This window comes from Alosa alosa, chromosome 14 (genome assembly GCF_017589495.1).
Source record: "Alosa alosa isolate M-15738 ecotype Scorff River chromosome 14, AALO_Geno_1.1, whole genome shotgun sequence".
NCBI classification, from domain to species: Eukaryota; Metazoa; Chordata; class Actinopteri; order Clupeiformes; family Clupeidae; genus Alosa; species Alosa alosa.
Genome location: NC_063202.1, coordinates 20,397,160 through 20,411,227, shown reverse-complemented (window position 1 = coordinate 20,411,227; position 14,068 = coordinate 20,397,160). Strand labels below are relative to the sequence as shown.

Below are 14,068 nucleotides of genomic sequence, written 5' to 3'. Positions count from 1 at the left end.
CGCTGTTAGTTGATTGCTAGTTAGGCTTTCAGGAAAAGTGAAGAGGATGCCTGTCACTTACCTTTCCATTGGAATCTGGTTTCTGACCCATTGTGAGCCAGGCAGGTGGACGTCGTGATGCAAAATAAGCAGCACATTTTACCATCTGCCTGTCTTTGCTTCTGCCTGCTGGGTGACCTTCACTGGCAAGTAAAAGGAATTCCCTGTCCTTGACCAGGCAGTGCGGCTGATGTTGCCACTGATGCAATGTCAGGCAACACTAACAATGCATTTATGCCCTGGAGCTACAAAGACATTTAATATTCATTCAATATCAACCAAAGCTTTTTAATCTTCATGGATAGATGCTTGAAAAGTAAAAGTCAGCCTTTTCACAGCTCACTACAAATGTGTACAGTGTTTTAAAACACATTTCGTTACAGTTTTTTTCCCCCAATTGTTCTGTCAATTACGCACTTTAAAGAAAAAGAGAGAGAGAGAGAGAGAGAAAATGGAATCCACCAGCCACTTAAAAGCATTAATAACACAAGTGACAACCTTTATTAGTAATTTAATGCACATATTTGTTTAAAGTGAGTTATCACTTGCTTGCATTTGTAAGTGCAGGCTTTAATTAGAAACACGTTTCTGAAAAATAAGGGGGAGTTGTGAAGTCGTTGTCACAGCTTAAATCTATATCTTAAATGGGTATATGTAGAATAATTGGAATGTCAAGAAGAATGCTATACCTTTCAGAATGCTATCTATCATGGTGCCATAAAACAGTTGTCATTGTGAGATCTTATCTGAGCCAAGTACCTTAACCAGTATACATTTGTATAGATTTGTAGCAATGTAACTATTGCTTGCTGTGTTATTATGTGCCCTAAAGGGTTTATCTACAACCTTTGTTAGTTCACACACACACACACATACAGTACACACACACACACACACATACAAAAAAAGGAAAAATAAAAACACCTTACACACAGGGAGACACAAAGCAGCAAGGGCACTGAAGGTCATTTAGCTTTCACTGTCTGTGGCGAGGGGCAGTGGTGATCGTGACCTGCTGTCACGGCGACAGCATGGCTCGGGGATCAATATGGCTGCCCGGGGGTCTCTCATAATAAGCAGGTGGAGCTCCGAGCAGCTGATAAGCAGCGAGGGCTCCTGAGCACAAAGAGAGGGGGTTCAGCTTGGCTAGGGAGAGCAGAGGTGGGGGTAGAGGGGGGGGACTGTGCCTCCATTCATGCTTGGCAATGCCACGGTTGTTGTGCCTTTGAGTGCAGGCGATCGACCTGGAGTGAAATGGCTTAGAGAGGCAATGCGGATTGTGTGCTTCACTGGTCGAGTGAACCCAAAGAGAGGAAACAAAAGAGAGAGAAGGAGTGATAACCAAATAACTATTACATGTAATCACAGGAATTAGTCATGAGGTGTGCTTCCTTTCTCTGCATTTAAATGCTCGAAAAGGTAAGGCAGAAATAGATAAATAAATCTATGCTATATTTCCCACCATTATGTTGTGCACTCAAAGGAGACTGGGGTGTTGCAATTGGGTTTGCGGTATTTGCAGTCTTCCTGCAAGACTTTGTTAAAGGCCATTGAAAGGTTGCAGAAAAACACAATGCTAAATGATTGCTTTGGATTGGAGTTAATTACATGTTCACTCTATTGTCATCTAAGGAGAGTATGTGTCCATCCCTCAAATACAGGTGACATATTAGTAAGTCAGGAGTCATGCACACTTAACTCAAGATGATTGCCTTGGACAGCTCATTGCCTGGGCTTAATCAGTCTCTTGTTTTTTTTTTTTGTCTTTTCTGTCTTAGTGATGCTTCCCACCGTGGTGAACGGTTCATATAAGGAACACAATGAAAGGCATGCTTGAGAGGCATGTCTGCATAAAGACAAAGTGTACACACCACTAAATGCAATCTAAAAATAGGGCCAGTTGAATAGCAGGCATGTGCCACATGATGGCACATTTCAAATAAGACTGTCAGTACTGGCCCTGTATGTACCATATGAGTGTGCAAAGCAAACATGCCTCTTTGCAACTGCAGGGGACTTTTCTCAGTGTTACATGTGTGTGTGTGTGTGTGTGTGTATGTGTGTGTGTGTGTGTGTGTGTGTGAGTATGTGTGAGTGTGTGTGAGTGTGTGTTTTAAATGCATACTTTTTTAATGGTATCATTAGACATTTCACCCTCCCACACACAGCCCACCTACACACCCCAGCTCACCACACACACGTCTGGCCCAGCGCTGGCTTTTGAATTCTCACAAGAGAGCATCATTTCAGTTGGAAAACTCTCCGCCTCTTTTGTCCCTCAGCATGGTACAGTTTGTACAAATGGACTATTGATGTGTGTGTGTGTCTGTGTGTGTGAGTGTGTGTGTGTGTTTGTGTGTGTGTGTTTGTGTGTGCATGTGTGCGTGTGTGTGTGCATGAGTGTGTGTGCATGGCACGGTGTGTGTATTTCTGAGTGTATGCCGTGTGTGTGTGTGTGTGCGTGTGAAAAGACGCCACATGATTTATGCTATACATACACCCCTCTTTCTCCCCCCATCAAATCTAAACTACAGTTCTGTTTAGCGAGACAGACAGAAGGGGTAGAGATCTGGGAATGCAATTAGTACAAGATCAAAATTGCATCTCAGCTTGCCCACCAGAGACGTGCTCATTTTTTGTGCTGGGAAAAGATGTTTCAACTCCTACGCTTTCTTCACTTGGAGGTGTCGTAGTCTCCTGATGGGCCTCAGCTGACAGAGGGGGCATATGTTTGCCAAGGATAGGCACAAGATGCAATTACTTTATACAGTATTAAATACCGGAATGTGAAACTCATATAGGTATAATGTATTTCTTTCTAAGCAATTTTGTTATGAAACCGTAAGTGATGCATGAAAAAAGCATCACAAAACTCATGGGATATGTGCTAAGGTTTTTATATCAACTACATGCTGTGGTTTTACAGTTAGGAAATGAGCAGTATTGTGGGGTGTCACACTGGAGACATGCATTTCAAACACTGTTTTGTTAAGCTTAGGCTGCCCGTCGCTGTGTGTGGAACCCCAGTCCTTGTTTCTGAAGCCCCCAATCCCCCCATGCAGGCACACTGACATGTGAACCATATGTGACATGATACTTCTTGGCAGCAACCCTCTTGTTGAAAATCTCTATTTTACCTCCACAGAAGAAATGCTCTCTCTCTCTCTCTCTCTCTCTCTCTCTCTCCCACCAGACACTCAGCTTTCTCCTGTCTGCGCTGTTACCAGCAGGCGGACCATCATAGCCACACTGTCCTCTTGTCACGGTGCGTCATTTGGACAAAAGTCTCCCCCAAATGGCAGAGCGCAGCATGTCTTCCCATTTCTAGCCGCCAAAGGTGGATGGCAGAGATTCCCCACTGAGCCATGGTGGGATTGGTTTAGACATGTGTATGAGACACTGCAAACAGTCAAAGCTCCATTTCATTTCCCCTTAAAGAGTAATTGCTCTCCGTCAGGCTGAGTGATCTCCTTATCGTTAACATTTTATCGTCGTGAGCCTAAACAAAAGTCACGCTGAGATGTGGGCCTCAATTATGCTCCGGACGTGCTTGTGCAGGAGTTAAGTGTTTTGAAACATTGTGATGAGTCCTATTCTTAGCACAGGTGATGTATAGCCACGTCAATGAAATGAAAGAAAATGGTGTTAGCAGCCATTAGAGTACAGGTTGAACACTGCTCAGTCAAAGAGGAAAGCTAAATATCATCCTGTCCATCCCTCTCTCCCTCCCCTATATCCCTCTCTCACTTTCACCTTCTCTTTCTCTCTCTTTTCTCTCTCTTTCTCTTTCTATCTCTCTCTCTCTCTCTGCAGATGAGCTCCATTACAATCATTTATTATGGTAGTATTCTACTCTGGGCAAACATAGACATGCCATTTGCAATAATGGCATTCCCCTGCACTGTTTTTCTCATTACTAACTTAATTCAGGGACACTGGCAGGCGATGGGAACTGTTTAATCTCACTGTTACTTTCACACAACATGCAAAAACACCGGCAACACAAGCCAACTCCTGTGCTGCAGGACCTGAAGAAGGCATGCTGAAATATTTAAGCCAGGACTGCGGGACACGTAAGATAAATTAGAGTTTAATCGTTAGTGCTTGATCAATGATCATCCTGAGGTGATTTAGTGGGAGGCTGGGAAATAAATCTGCCGACTGCGCAGTTGGGCAGCGCGGGAGCACAGCACCACCTGCCCTCTCCTCAGACGTCCACAAGAAACTCAGAAAAGCCGAGCCTGTCTTGGGAGGCTTTACAGTGAAACCGCTGGAGTCAGGACACAGACATTCTGCGGGATGAGGGGGATATTTGTTGGCAACCTGCGCTTGCTCCATTAGGCTGACTGGTTGTCAGGTCGCTTTGATTTACTCCGCTTGGAACTCATTGTGTGTGGGGTCTTATTTATGCGTCTGTCTTTCAACAATGCATAAATTCTCAGAACAGTGGAGGCAAGCAAACACATAAAATATTACAACTCTCTTTGGGAGCATGGGGATGTTTATAGCAGATTTCCCAGATTAAGATGTTGGCCTGTGTCAGTGATTTATCCAGTCCTCCAACCATGCAGTATGCAGCATATATGCACACCACGTACACACATACAAACACACACACCATATGCAACGCATACACACACACACACACACGCATGTACACATCACGTATACGCACATACAAACACATGCACCATATGCAATGCATACATACACACACAAACACGCATGTACACACCACGTACACACATACAAACACACGCACCATATGCAGCGCATACACACACACACGCATGTACACACCACGTACGCACATACAAACACATGCACCATATGCAGCGCATAAACACACACACACACACACAAACTCACACACACACACACACACGCATGTACACACCACGTATGCGCATACAAACACACACACGCATGTACACACCACGTATACACATACAAACACACGCACCATATGCAGTGCTGTCTACACATGTGCTTTACGTACTGCTATATGTGTAAACATACACACACACACACTCTCTCTCTCTCTCTGTCACACACACACACACACGCATGTACACACACACAAATGCACGCCCACACACACACCTTTATTATATATATATATATACAATAGTAGAACTAGGCTATCCCAATATAATGAAAAACAAACTAATCCAAATGTCTCCCACATATACTTTATTTCTCCATTGACTATTCTATAAAACACTAGTCTACAGTGTATGCAACATCAAAACTCTGCATTGTACATATTTTTGGGGATGGGTGCAGAATTGTATCCATTATAACCCATATTATTTTGTTTAATTTGTTAACCAACATGCTGTTGGAATAACTCTTAGTATCTCTGCCAAAATTCTTCACAATACCACCATGATTACCATCACCATTAAGGATTTGTCTCTTTGGTATCATCAGACACACCATGGCCATCATCATCAACATAATCGTCATCTTCACCATCATGTATTATTAACAATAAAACATTAATATCGTTTTGAAAGATTGTGAAATCCCCATAGTAACTAACTACCCCTCAACATTACCTCATTCCGTCACAATCTTGATTTGCAGAAAAGGCTCATTGCACTGAACACACTGCCTTTAGGACCCTGTTGTCAACGGGCGGCTCTTTCTTTGTAGTTTTTCTTCCATCTCACGCGCAAAATATGTATTGTGGACTCAGTGAGACTCAACCAAAGGTGAGCCACTTAGTGCCGTGAGTTGGAGTTGGGGTTAGACAGAGAAGGTGATAACCGTTGTTTATTTTTAAGACTTGGAAACGTGGGTCTCCAGTAGGAATGTATGAGATTGGCACTGGAAGTAGACTATAATACGGCTCGCCCTGTTTGCAGTTGCGCGCTCTCTTGAAATCTTCACCGACACCTCACTGAAACCATCAGTGCCGTGAGCTGTTGAGCTCAACTTTCATATCTTCAGTGTTTGGATTGGGGGGGAAAACAAAGATAAGCAGCTTATCCAACAGGTGAGCATTTTCACTTAATTCCAGGGCTTTGCGTGCTGACAACAATGAGCGGATCTTAAGATCTACATTGCAGTGCATTTGGAGAATATTTGAAGAGGTAGCCAACACGTGAGTGTTTGACACTCATCCACAAGCTGTATTTGTTTTGGACGGAGGCGGTTTTTTTTTTTTTAAAGGAAATTACCATGCAACGCCTGGAAATTCAGTGGCAGTCAATGCATATGAAGTGGTCTTTGTTAACGTGTGGCAAATATGAATGTAATGGCTGTCCACCAAAATAGCCTACATTTTTTGACATTAACAGAAAAAATAAATTGTTTCCGTCAAATATAATTGTAGCTTACTAGTAGATCATTCTTAACTGTCAGTAAGTATAAATACTACTGAAAGTGTAATAATTCAACGGCTTTCCCCCGTTCCGCTCTATTTTCTGTAGGTGTTCAAACCAGCAATGAGGGAGAGGGTGATCATATTCTGCCATCTGTTCTTCTGTCTGTCCTTAGCTGTGCTTTTGCACTCAAGGTAAGCATTTCATTTCAATTCAGTGAGAAAAGAAAGTGTTAACCATGAGTGTTAATAGCCTACAGCGTCAGCCCATCAAGTTGGTCCTTAGTCCAGATTCCTGTCTTGATACACATTACAGTAATTACACTTCATTTTAAAGGTCACATCACTTTTTTCTGGTAAGCTTTTGTTTGTTTGAATGACAATCTTAAACAGTATGGTAGGCTATAGTATCAAGTCCCGCACTCCTGGACCTGAACGATTTCTCTAGGTGGAGTCAGATTTCAGCTTCGCTGAGAGAGGAGTGTGAGGAGTAGCCTATTGAATATTAGGAGGGAGCCCCGTTTCATCAAGTGCAGGTTGACTGAGTTTTGTCAGATCTGATAGTAAAGTGCCTGGCGCGTTTCACAAATACAACATTGATTGCTGGCCAAGCGGTAAGGTTCAAATGTTTTTTTATTTGTTTGTTTGGTCGTTTGTTTATTAATTTATAATTGCCTATTTCGTCAACTTGCTGCGTTGGATACATCACCCATAAATCTCTACCTTAAAATGTTACACAGTAGCCTACACACACTTAAAAACGACACGGTCCGCGCTAGTCACCTCCAGCCTCAGAGCGCCAGCGTGTGCGAAGAAAGTGTGACTTTTACCTGAGCAGATTACCTTTACCTATTCAGAAATCATTTCACTTGACCTCCAGCAAAGTTAACTACCTCGTTAGTTTTGATCAGAAACAAAATGTCGCACTCAAATGTCAAGCTGTAATGTCTTTCATTAGGCTATTTACATTAGGCTATTTAACAATGAAATTGTGATTAGAAATAACTGTTTTGAAGCACGAATATGACCTAGCTGTTAGTCATGGAACAAGACACCAGATGTTAGAGGGATACTTATCTACCAATAGTAGCCTACATGTTCTAATTTCATTACAAACTTTGACATTTTATACATTTTTGCATAGATGTCAAAGTTTTATGGGGAATCATTCTAATCGACTTTATATGAAAAACAAGCTTTGAGAAAATGGGCTATTGTTGGCAACACATATTCTAATTGTGTTGCATATTTACCACTTTTCTCTTGAAACCCAAAACGGCATCAGTCACCATAGGCTAGACAAGGCATTGTGTTAATTATATATAGGCAGGTGACTATAGTAACATATTACACAAACCTTGCTGAATGTACCAATAATTCTCATTAATTAGCTGCCATTATCCCTCAGACTCTTATAGCATATAGCATGGTGTTCTACAGGAGTAATGGTGTACAGGAGTCATTGTGCTTTAAAGTGCTTGTAACTTACACATCAGCAATTTGCAGTGGAAGGAAGACTCGTTTACAGGACACAGAGAAAGGCTTTAGAAGGGTTTGGCACATTCACTAATGCATCTGCGTAGGAAGCAAACCTTGTTGGCTGAATTTTGAGTCTGGCCGAAAATGTTTCTCCTGTCTGTCTAACACTGTTGGTCGATCTGCTTAATAAATCAATAATAGTATAATTATTTAAAAAAAATAGGCCCTTACCAGACCAACCCCATAATGGGTATTGCCATGTCATGATGATGTAATAACAGTACTTAACAATACAGGTTTTTCACATTTTTGCTGTAGGTAACCTTCATGAACAACTGGTTAACACGTATCAGAATCCCTTTTAGGTCGATTTCTGGTGACGCCAGTACAGATGCCTTCAAGAACAACATCACACTCTTTACACGGATCCTGGATAGACTTCTGGATGGCTACGATAATCGACTGAGACCTGGCCTTGGAGGTAAGACACGGAACCTGCTGTGCTGAGTTGTGCCAATTACATTACGCTGTTTAAGCCATTGTTTTTTTTTTTCATTACATTCTCTGTGTGGAGTAACCATTTAGTTTATCTAGCAAATGAGACCTGGTGATATTGTTCCCATTTGACACATTTCACTTATTTTACTACAGGTGGCAATTTGAACTATCTAGTTATGTAAACACATATACATAAACACACATATTGCACACTGCCCTCTCCCCACATACACAGCACACTATCCCATCTCCCTTGTTATCCCCCCAACACACACACCAAGACCCCTGGCAGTTGGGTTAGCCCCTTGAGCCGTGGATCTGCCCAAGGTTTCTTCCTTGGTAAGGGAGTTTTTCCTTGCCCCTGTTGCTCTTGGGTGCTCCTTGTTGGTGCCCCCCCCCCCAATCCCAATCCTCCCCCACCTTTCTTATGCAGCCCTTGCCACTTAATCTACTAAACCCCTCTTCTACTGCACTTTTCACCCCCCCATAAATGCACAAATAGGCTGACACCAGACATAATTTCACTGCTATATGCATGTGACAATAAACTTCCTTGTATCCTTGTATCCTTGTACATTGACAATAGTCAAACTCTGTTCCGTCCATTTACGTTTAGGCTACTGCCAAAAGCATCAGCTCAAGTTTGAGATGACCAAACATCATAAATAAGGAATGGCAAGAGTTCAAACACGGGCAAAGATCTGTGTTTTTACTGGAGCTGTAAACCGCCTTTGTTATTCATAACCTTCCGCTGCTGCATTAAAACTTGTGCTATAAAAAATAAAGAAAACGAAACAGAAAGAAAAGAGAAAAAAGAAAAAGAATGAGGCTTAGTGTCCATTTCACAGCTCCACTGTCCCACTGGCTCTCCCAGGCCATTCATCTTCCTGTCTTGCCTCCTTGCACACTTTGACCCCCACCAAGCCCGACCATTAGCACTCTGGGGTCATCATTAGGGTCTAGTAAGCTCCCTGTAGATCTCTCGTTAGTTGATTGGACACTGTCGTTTGTACTTGATCCATGTGGTCAATGTGAAGGGTCAATCCTAAGAGGCACATCTGATTGGGAGGTCATCCCAAAGCAGTGCAGTCAGCTGATTTGAATGTTTCAACTGACAACCCAGACACATTGCTTTTAGAGAAGTGACCCTTGCTTATTTTATACTCAGCTGAACTGACTCAGGCCCAGCCCCCTGTCTCAACCATCATTTATTACTTAAAGCTAACGAGAGCAAATTAAATTGTTGCGATGCGAGAGCAGCCAAACGGTGCACATTAAAAGACACAAGCGCTTGTGTCCATCCAGACGAGGAGTGGAAGGGAAAACAGACGTGAAGTGATTGGGTTTGTCTGGCAGTCTGTCAGGAGCTCAGCCTCTTACTCACCCTGACGCAGGGCCGCCCCATCCATCGGAGAAACCAATCAAAGTGCCACGAACGCAAGAGTGACGAGTCATCACCAGCAGCACCAGCAGCAGCGGTAACGGCGGTAGCAGCCCGGCCAGGTTGAGGTGGTATGGCAGCTCATCCACACTCAATCCAACTTGGCCACAAACATGGCTGACATTTAGATGCCACGGCCAGAGCTTGAGTAGTGTGAGGCGGGCTGATGAAATGAAACAAATTCACGGCTGAAGCTCCATTGACTTCACCTCATTTCATTTAAAATGATGAGCGGCTTCACCAGCATTGCTTCATGTTTGCATGCTGTGAAAACACAGCCTTGAAAAGAGAGCCATAATTGTGTAGGATACTAACGTGGAGGTATTTATAGGAGTTGTCACGATGTACCCAGTAAACATGTGGTAGTCATGGTAATCTGTTGGTACGAACTCAAGCTCTAGTCTTCTACTAACTGATTGCCATGTCCACTTCAGCAAAGGATTTATAGAACATCATCTGTGATACATCGTTTAGATAGACGCAGGTGAAGCCAATGGTGCTTGATGGTCTGTCACATAGTATGGTTTGGTCAACTTCAAAGCACTCAGGGCCAAGTGAGCATATTGCCCATATGTCAAGCTCATCTGAGACTGAATACAGAAAGTGTGTGTGTGTGTGTGTGTGTGTGTGTGTGTGTGTGTGTGTGTGTGTGTGTGTGCGTGTTGTAGAATCCACTATTAGGGTACATAGATGGACTTTCTCCATCATCAGTGTACACAGATGTACTTTGACCATCTCTTGTCCCCACAGGGCTGCTTAGTGTAACCTTTTTTTTTTCTTTCAGTGTCAGTCCGTTTTCAGGTGTCCCACAATCTTGGGAAGAGATCAAAGGCTCTCGTATTTTGTCTTGCCTCTCAGACCCGAGATATCATAAGATGTACAGTAGTAATATCGCTATGACATTTTGGAAGAGTTGCTAAGACATTTTCATTTCTTCACAGTGGTTAGAGAGATTATTTGTGCTATGCTCAGTTCCCACGGGTCATGGAATTTCTTGAATATCATAGAAGTCTATTCCAAAAATGGAAAGTCGGGGGAAATATATAATTTTTGGGATAAAGTCAGGGAATATCAGGGAATTTTGTTTGAGCAGATGAAAATGTACTTGCCAAAATACATTAACACAAATATATTTCCACACAGCATCTGTGATTATCATGTTATTAGCTTTTTCCATTACTGTGCTCGCTTGAGTGGTTGTGGTTAGCCCTACTTTGTTCTTTCAATGCCCATTTATTTCCCAAATGGTCAGGGAAAAGTCATGGAATTTTACATTTGACTTAGAGTGGGAACTCTGTAAATTGCTTTGTGTTTTTCTGCCACATGATTTAAAAGTAAATGTCCTGTTTTTCGAGTAAAGAACAGATTTCCTGTGGTTGCTCACTATGTAATTGTGACTTAAATATACTGTGGGGCAGATGGGGGAGATGAGATGTTGTGGTTGCAGTCAGAGAAAATGTGGTGTCATTATCCCTGATTATCCAATCACAGAATGGCCATCACAGCTGATCAGCTTTCATGAAGGCATGGAAAGGTTGTGAGTGAAATATTTGTCTTTGAAAAGGTGAAAGGGTCCACAGACCCCCCTCCCACACACACACACACACACTCACCTCTGTCTTTGGCACACGCTCAGATGGCATGGGCAGCAGCGCCTCCTCGGGGTGATTAAGGTTTGCGAGCGAATCAGAGAGCAATCCCTCAACATTGGCCGAGCGGTGCAGTTATCAGCACCGGTCAGGGGATTTAATGATCTAATAAAAATCACATTTCAGGGCAGCATAGGACGGCCCTTTCATTATTATTTTGTCCTCAAGAGTGGGCTATTGATTGAGCTGAAGGTGATTTTTGTCGCCGGTTCCCCAGCCCAGCAGGTATCAGGCACCCAATTGCAGGATGATGATAAACAGCGTAGGAGGGGACTGTTAATCGATGATAGGAAGTGAATGATGGTGTGAAGCAGCACAATAAAAACTCCACACAGGAGTCTCATGGGGGGCAAGGTGCCTGGAGAGGGTAGAGGGGGATGTGGTGGTACGACTGCAGACTCTTCATTTGGGAATACAAGGCCAGTGCAACAGACTGAGACGGTACCATAACATACTTACAGAAGCTAAGGGCACCTTCAGGACAACTTGTAAATGGTTTTGAACATCGAATGCAGAGAATTTGCTTTGGAGAGCAATTTTTGTAAATATAAAAAGAAGTCAGTTACTAGAGCAGTTATGTGCAGCTCTAATTTAGAAACCATGGCCAATCAGTGGAAATACAGTACTTGCATTGTAAGGGCTGAGCTATGCCAGAGGGATGTGTTGTTGGTTATTATTTAAGACTTAAATGGATGTTGGCATGCTCTCGTCCATAAGCTGGAGCGGGATCATTAGGGGTGGTTGGAGTGTTTGCCTGCGCGGGCGAATTGGCAGCAGGTGAGAGAGGTGCAGGTGTCCACGTTTGTCAGCTGGCTCTAACTGAAGCGCAGACAGGGTGCATGCATTACCATGTGTGTGTGAGAGTGTGTACCTGAGTGTGTGTGTGTGTGTGTGTGTGTGTGTGCATGTGTGTGTGTGTGTGTGTGCTTGTGTGTGTGTGTGCATGCATTACCATGTGTGTGTGTGTGCTGCTCCTATTAAGGTAGTACATGCAAAACCAACCGACCAGACCCCCAACACACAGACACACACACACTCATATTCGCCATCTAAATTCCACCCCCTTTCCAACCCAACCCCCCACCCAGTCCCCAGAACCTTGGTGCCTGCGCTTGTCCCAGAAGGACCCAGCCGCCGCTGGAAATTTAAATTCAGGCAGGCCCGCAGCCACCCTCAGCTCATCTGTTATGGCAGACAACCCCCCACACACACACACACACACACACTCTCTCTCTCTTTGGGTTTGGAGGCATAAACGTTTGAGCATCCGCTGTTTTGAAAGTGGGAGTTCTCATGGAATGTCTAGTCTCGTCTCATTCTCCCCCCAACCTCCTAATACATCGTTGTTGTTTCTTCAGTAACCCCTCATTTTGACTTGGAAAGAAACAGGCACACCCGTCATCTCCATCTGTCCTGGCAGATTTTGATATTTCTGGGCATATATGAATACTAAGGGGTGAGGTGAAAAACACAGAGGCATCAAGGTCTTTCAAAGCAGTTCTGAGGATTCTCTGCCATGAATAAACCAACCTACATTACATATCTATTAATAAAGCAGACTAGCATCCTCGGGCATTGAATGCACTCTAGATTTTAATAGTAAATTGCATCAAAATCCCTGAAGGCAGTTGCTTTGTATTTAAGCTTGGTGTGTGTGTATGTGCATATCAGACATGTGCAACATGCTTTTATTATTTGTTTTTATTAGTGTGTGTGTGTGTGTGTGTGTGTGTGTGTGTGTGTGTGTGTGTGTGTGTGTGTCTGTGTGTGTGTGTTTGTTTGCAGAGTAACCAGGTCATATTTCTTCATAAGACAATTAGATGACAGCACTCATTAGTTGTCTTGTTGCAACCTTTCATTCCCTCCTGTGTCTCTAAATCACTTTGGGGAAGTCGATGGTCGGGCGCACCCTCCTTTTTTAAATGAAATAGATGGCCCCTTGCTTCTGCAGCATTTGGTGTTTAATATTATACAAACGTCTGCACATATGGTCACAAAGACCCACACATATACTCAGACATACACACAAACACACACACACACACAGATTATTGCACACACACACACATTCACAAACCCACACATAGACACACATACATATACACAAACGCACACACATACCCACACACGCATAGTTAGAGGAGTGTGCTATTAGAAATGCGTCAGCATGGCTGGGAGTCGGTGTAAATTACCCTTATTGCCTGTTCCATTTGATCTATATGGGTTTGTAAATGAATAGGCTCTGGAGGTAAATTTTTTCCCCTCCCCTCCCTCCTGCCATATAAAGGGGGAGAGCTGGGTCGAGTTCTCCTGCTTGATAGCACTTTGTTTAGCCTAATGAACAGCTCTTTACAGTGGAGGGGAGTCTTGAGTCGGAGAGGGGGATAAATAAGATTGGTTGGGGTGTGTGTGTGGGGGGAGTGGGATGCCGAGTGAGCCTTCTGGATCAGGCAAGCACTGGTGCAAACATTTTCATGACAGACAAACATAAATGTAGGCTGGTGAACCGCAGAAAACTGCACCTATCAAGACACAGGGCAGCTCCCAAAGAAAAGAGGACAAATCCTGTGGTTTGTTATGAAAAGATAACTAGGGGGAAACCACAGAGTTGAAGCCATTTACTTGGAATAGCTG

At 43.3% G+C, this 14,068-nt stretch overlaps 1 protein-coding gene across 2 annotated transcripts in view; it reads left to right on the top strand.

Moving 5' to 3' along the window:
• The first annotated feature begins 5,674 nt into the window (after positions 1 to 5,674).
• LOC125307312 (gamma-aminobutyric acid receptor subunit alpha-2) overlaps positions 5,675 to 14,068 on the top strand; it is a 34,436-nt gene continuing 26,042 nt past the window's right edge. Inside the window, exons 1-3 of one of the 2 annotated variants that reach the window (XM_048263226.1) lie at positions 5,675 to 6,040; positions 6,477 to 6,562; positions 8,212 to 8,327. In XM_048263226.1, the coding sequence (XP_048119183.1) occupies positions 6,492 to 6,562; positions 8,212 to 8,327 (187 nt within the window). In that variant the 5' untranslated portion in view covers positions 5,675 to 6,040; positions 6,477 to 6,491. Of the gene's footprint in view, positions 6,041 to 6,476; positions 6,563 to 8,199; positions 8,328 to 14,068 lie in introns of both variants that reach the window. The other variant, XM_048263225.1, reaches the window with a different exon arrangement.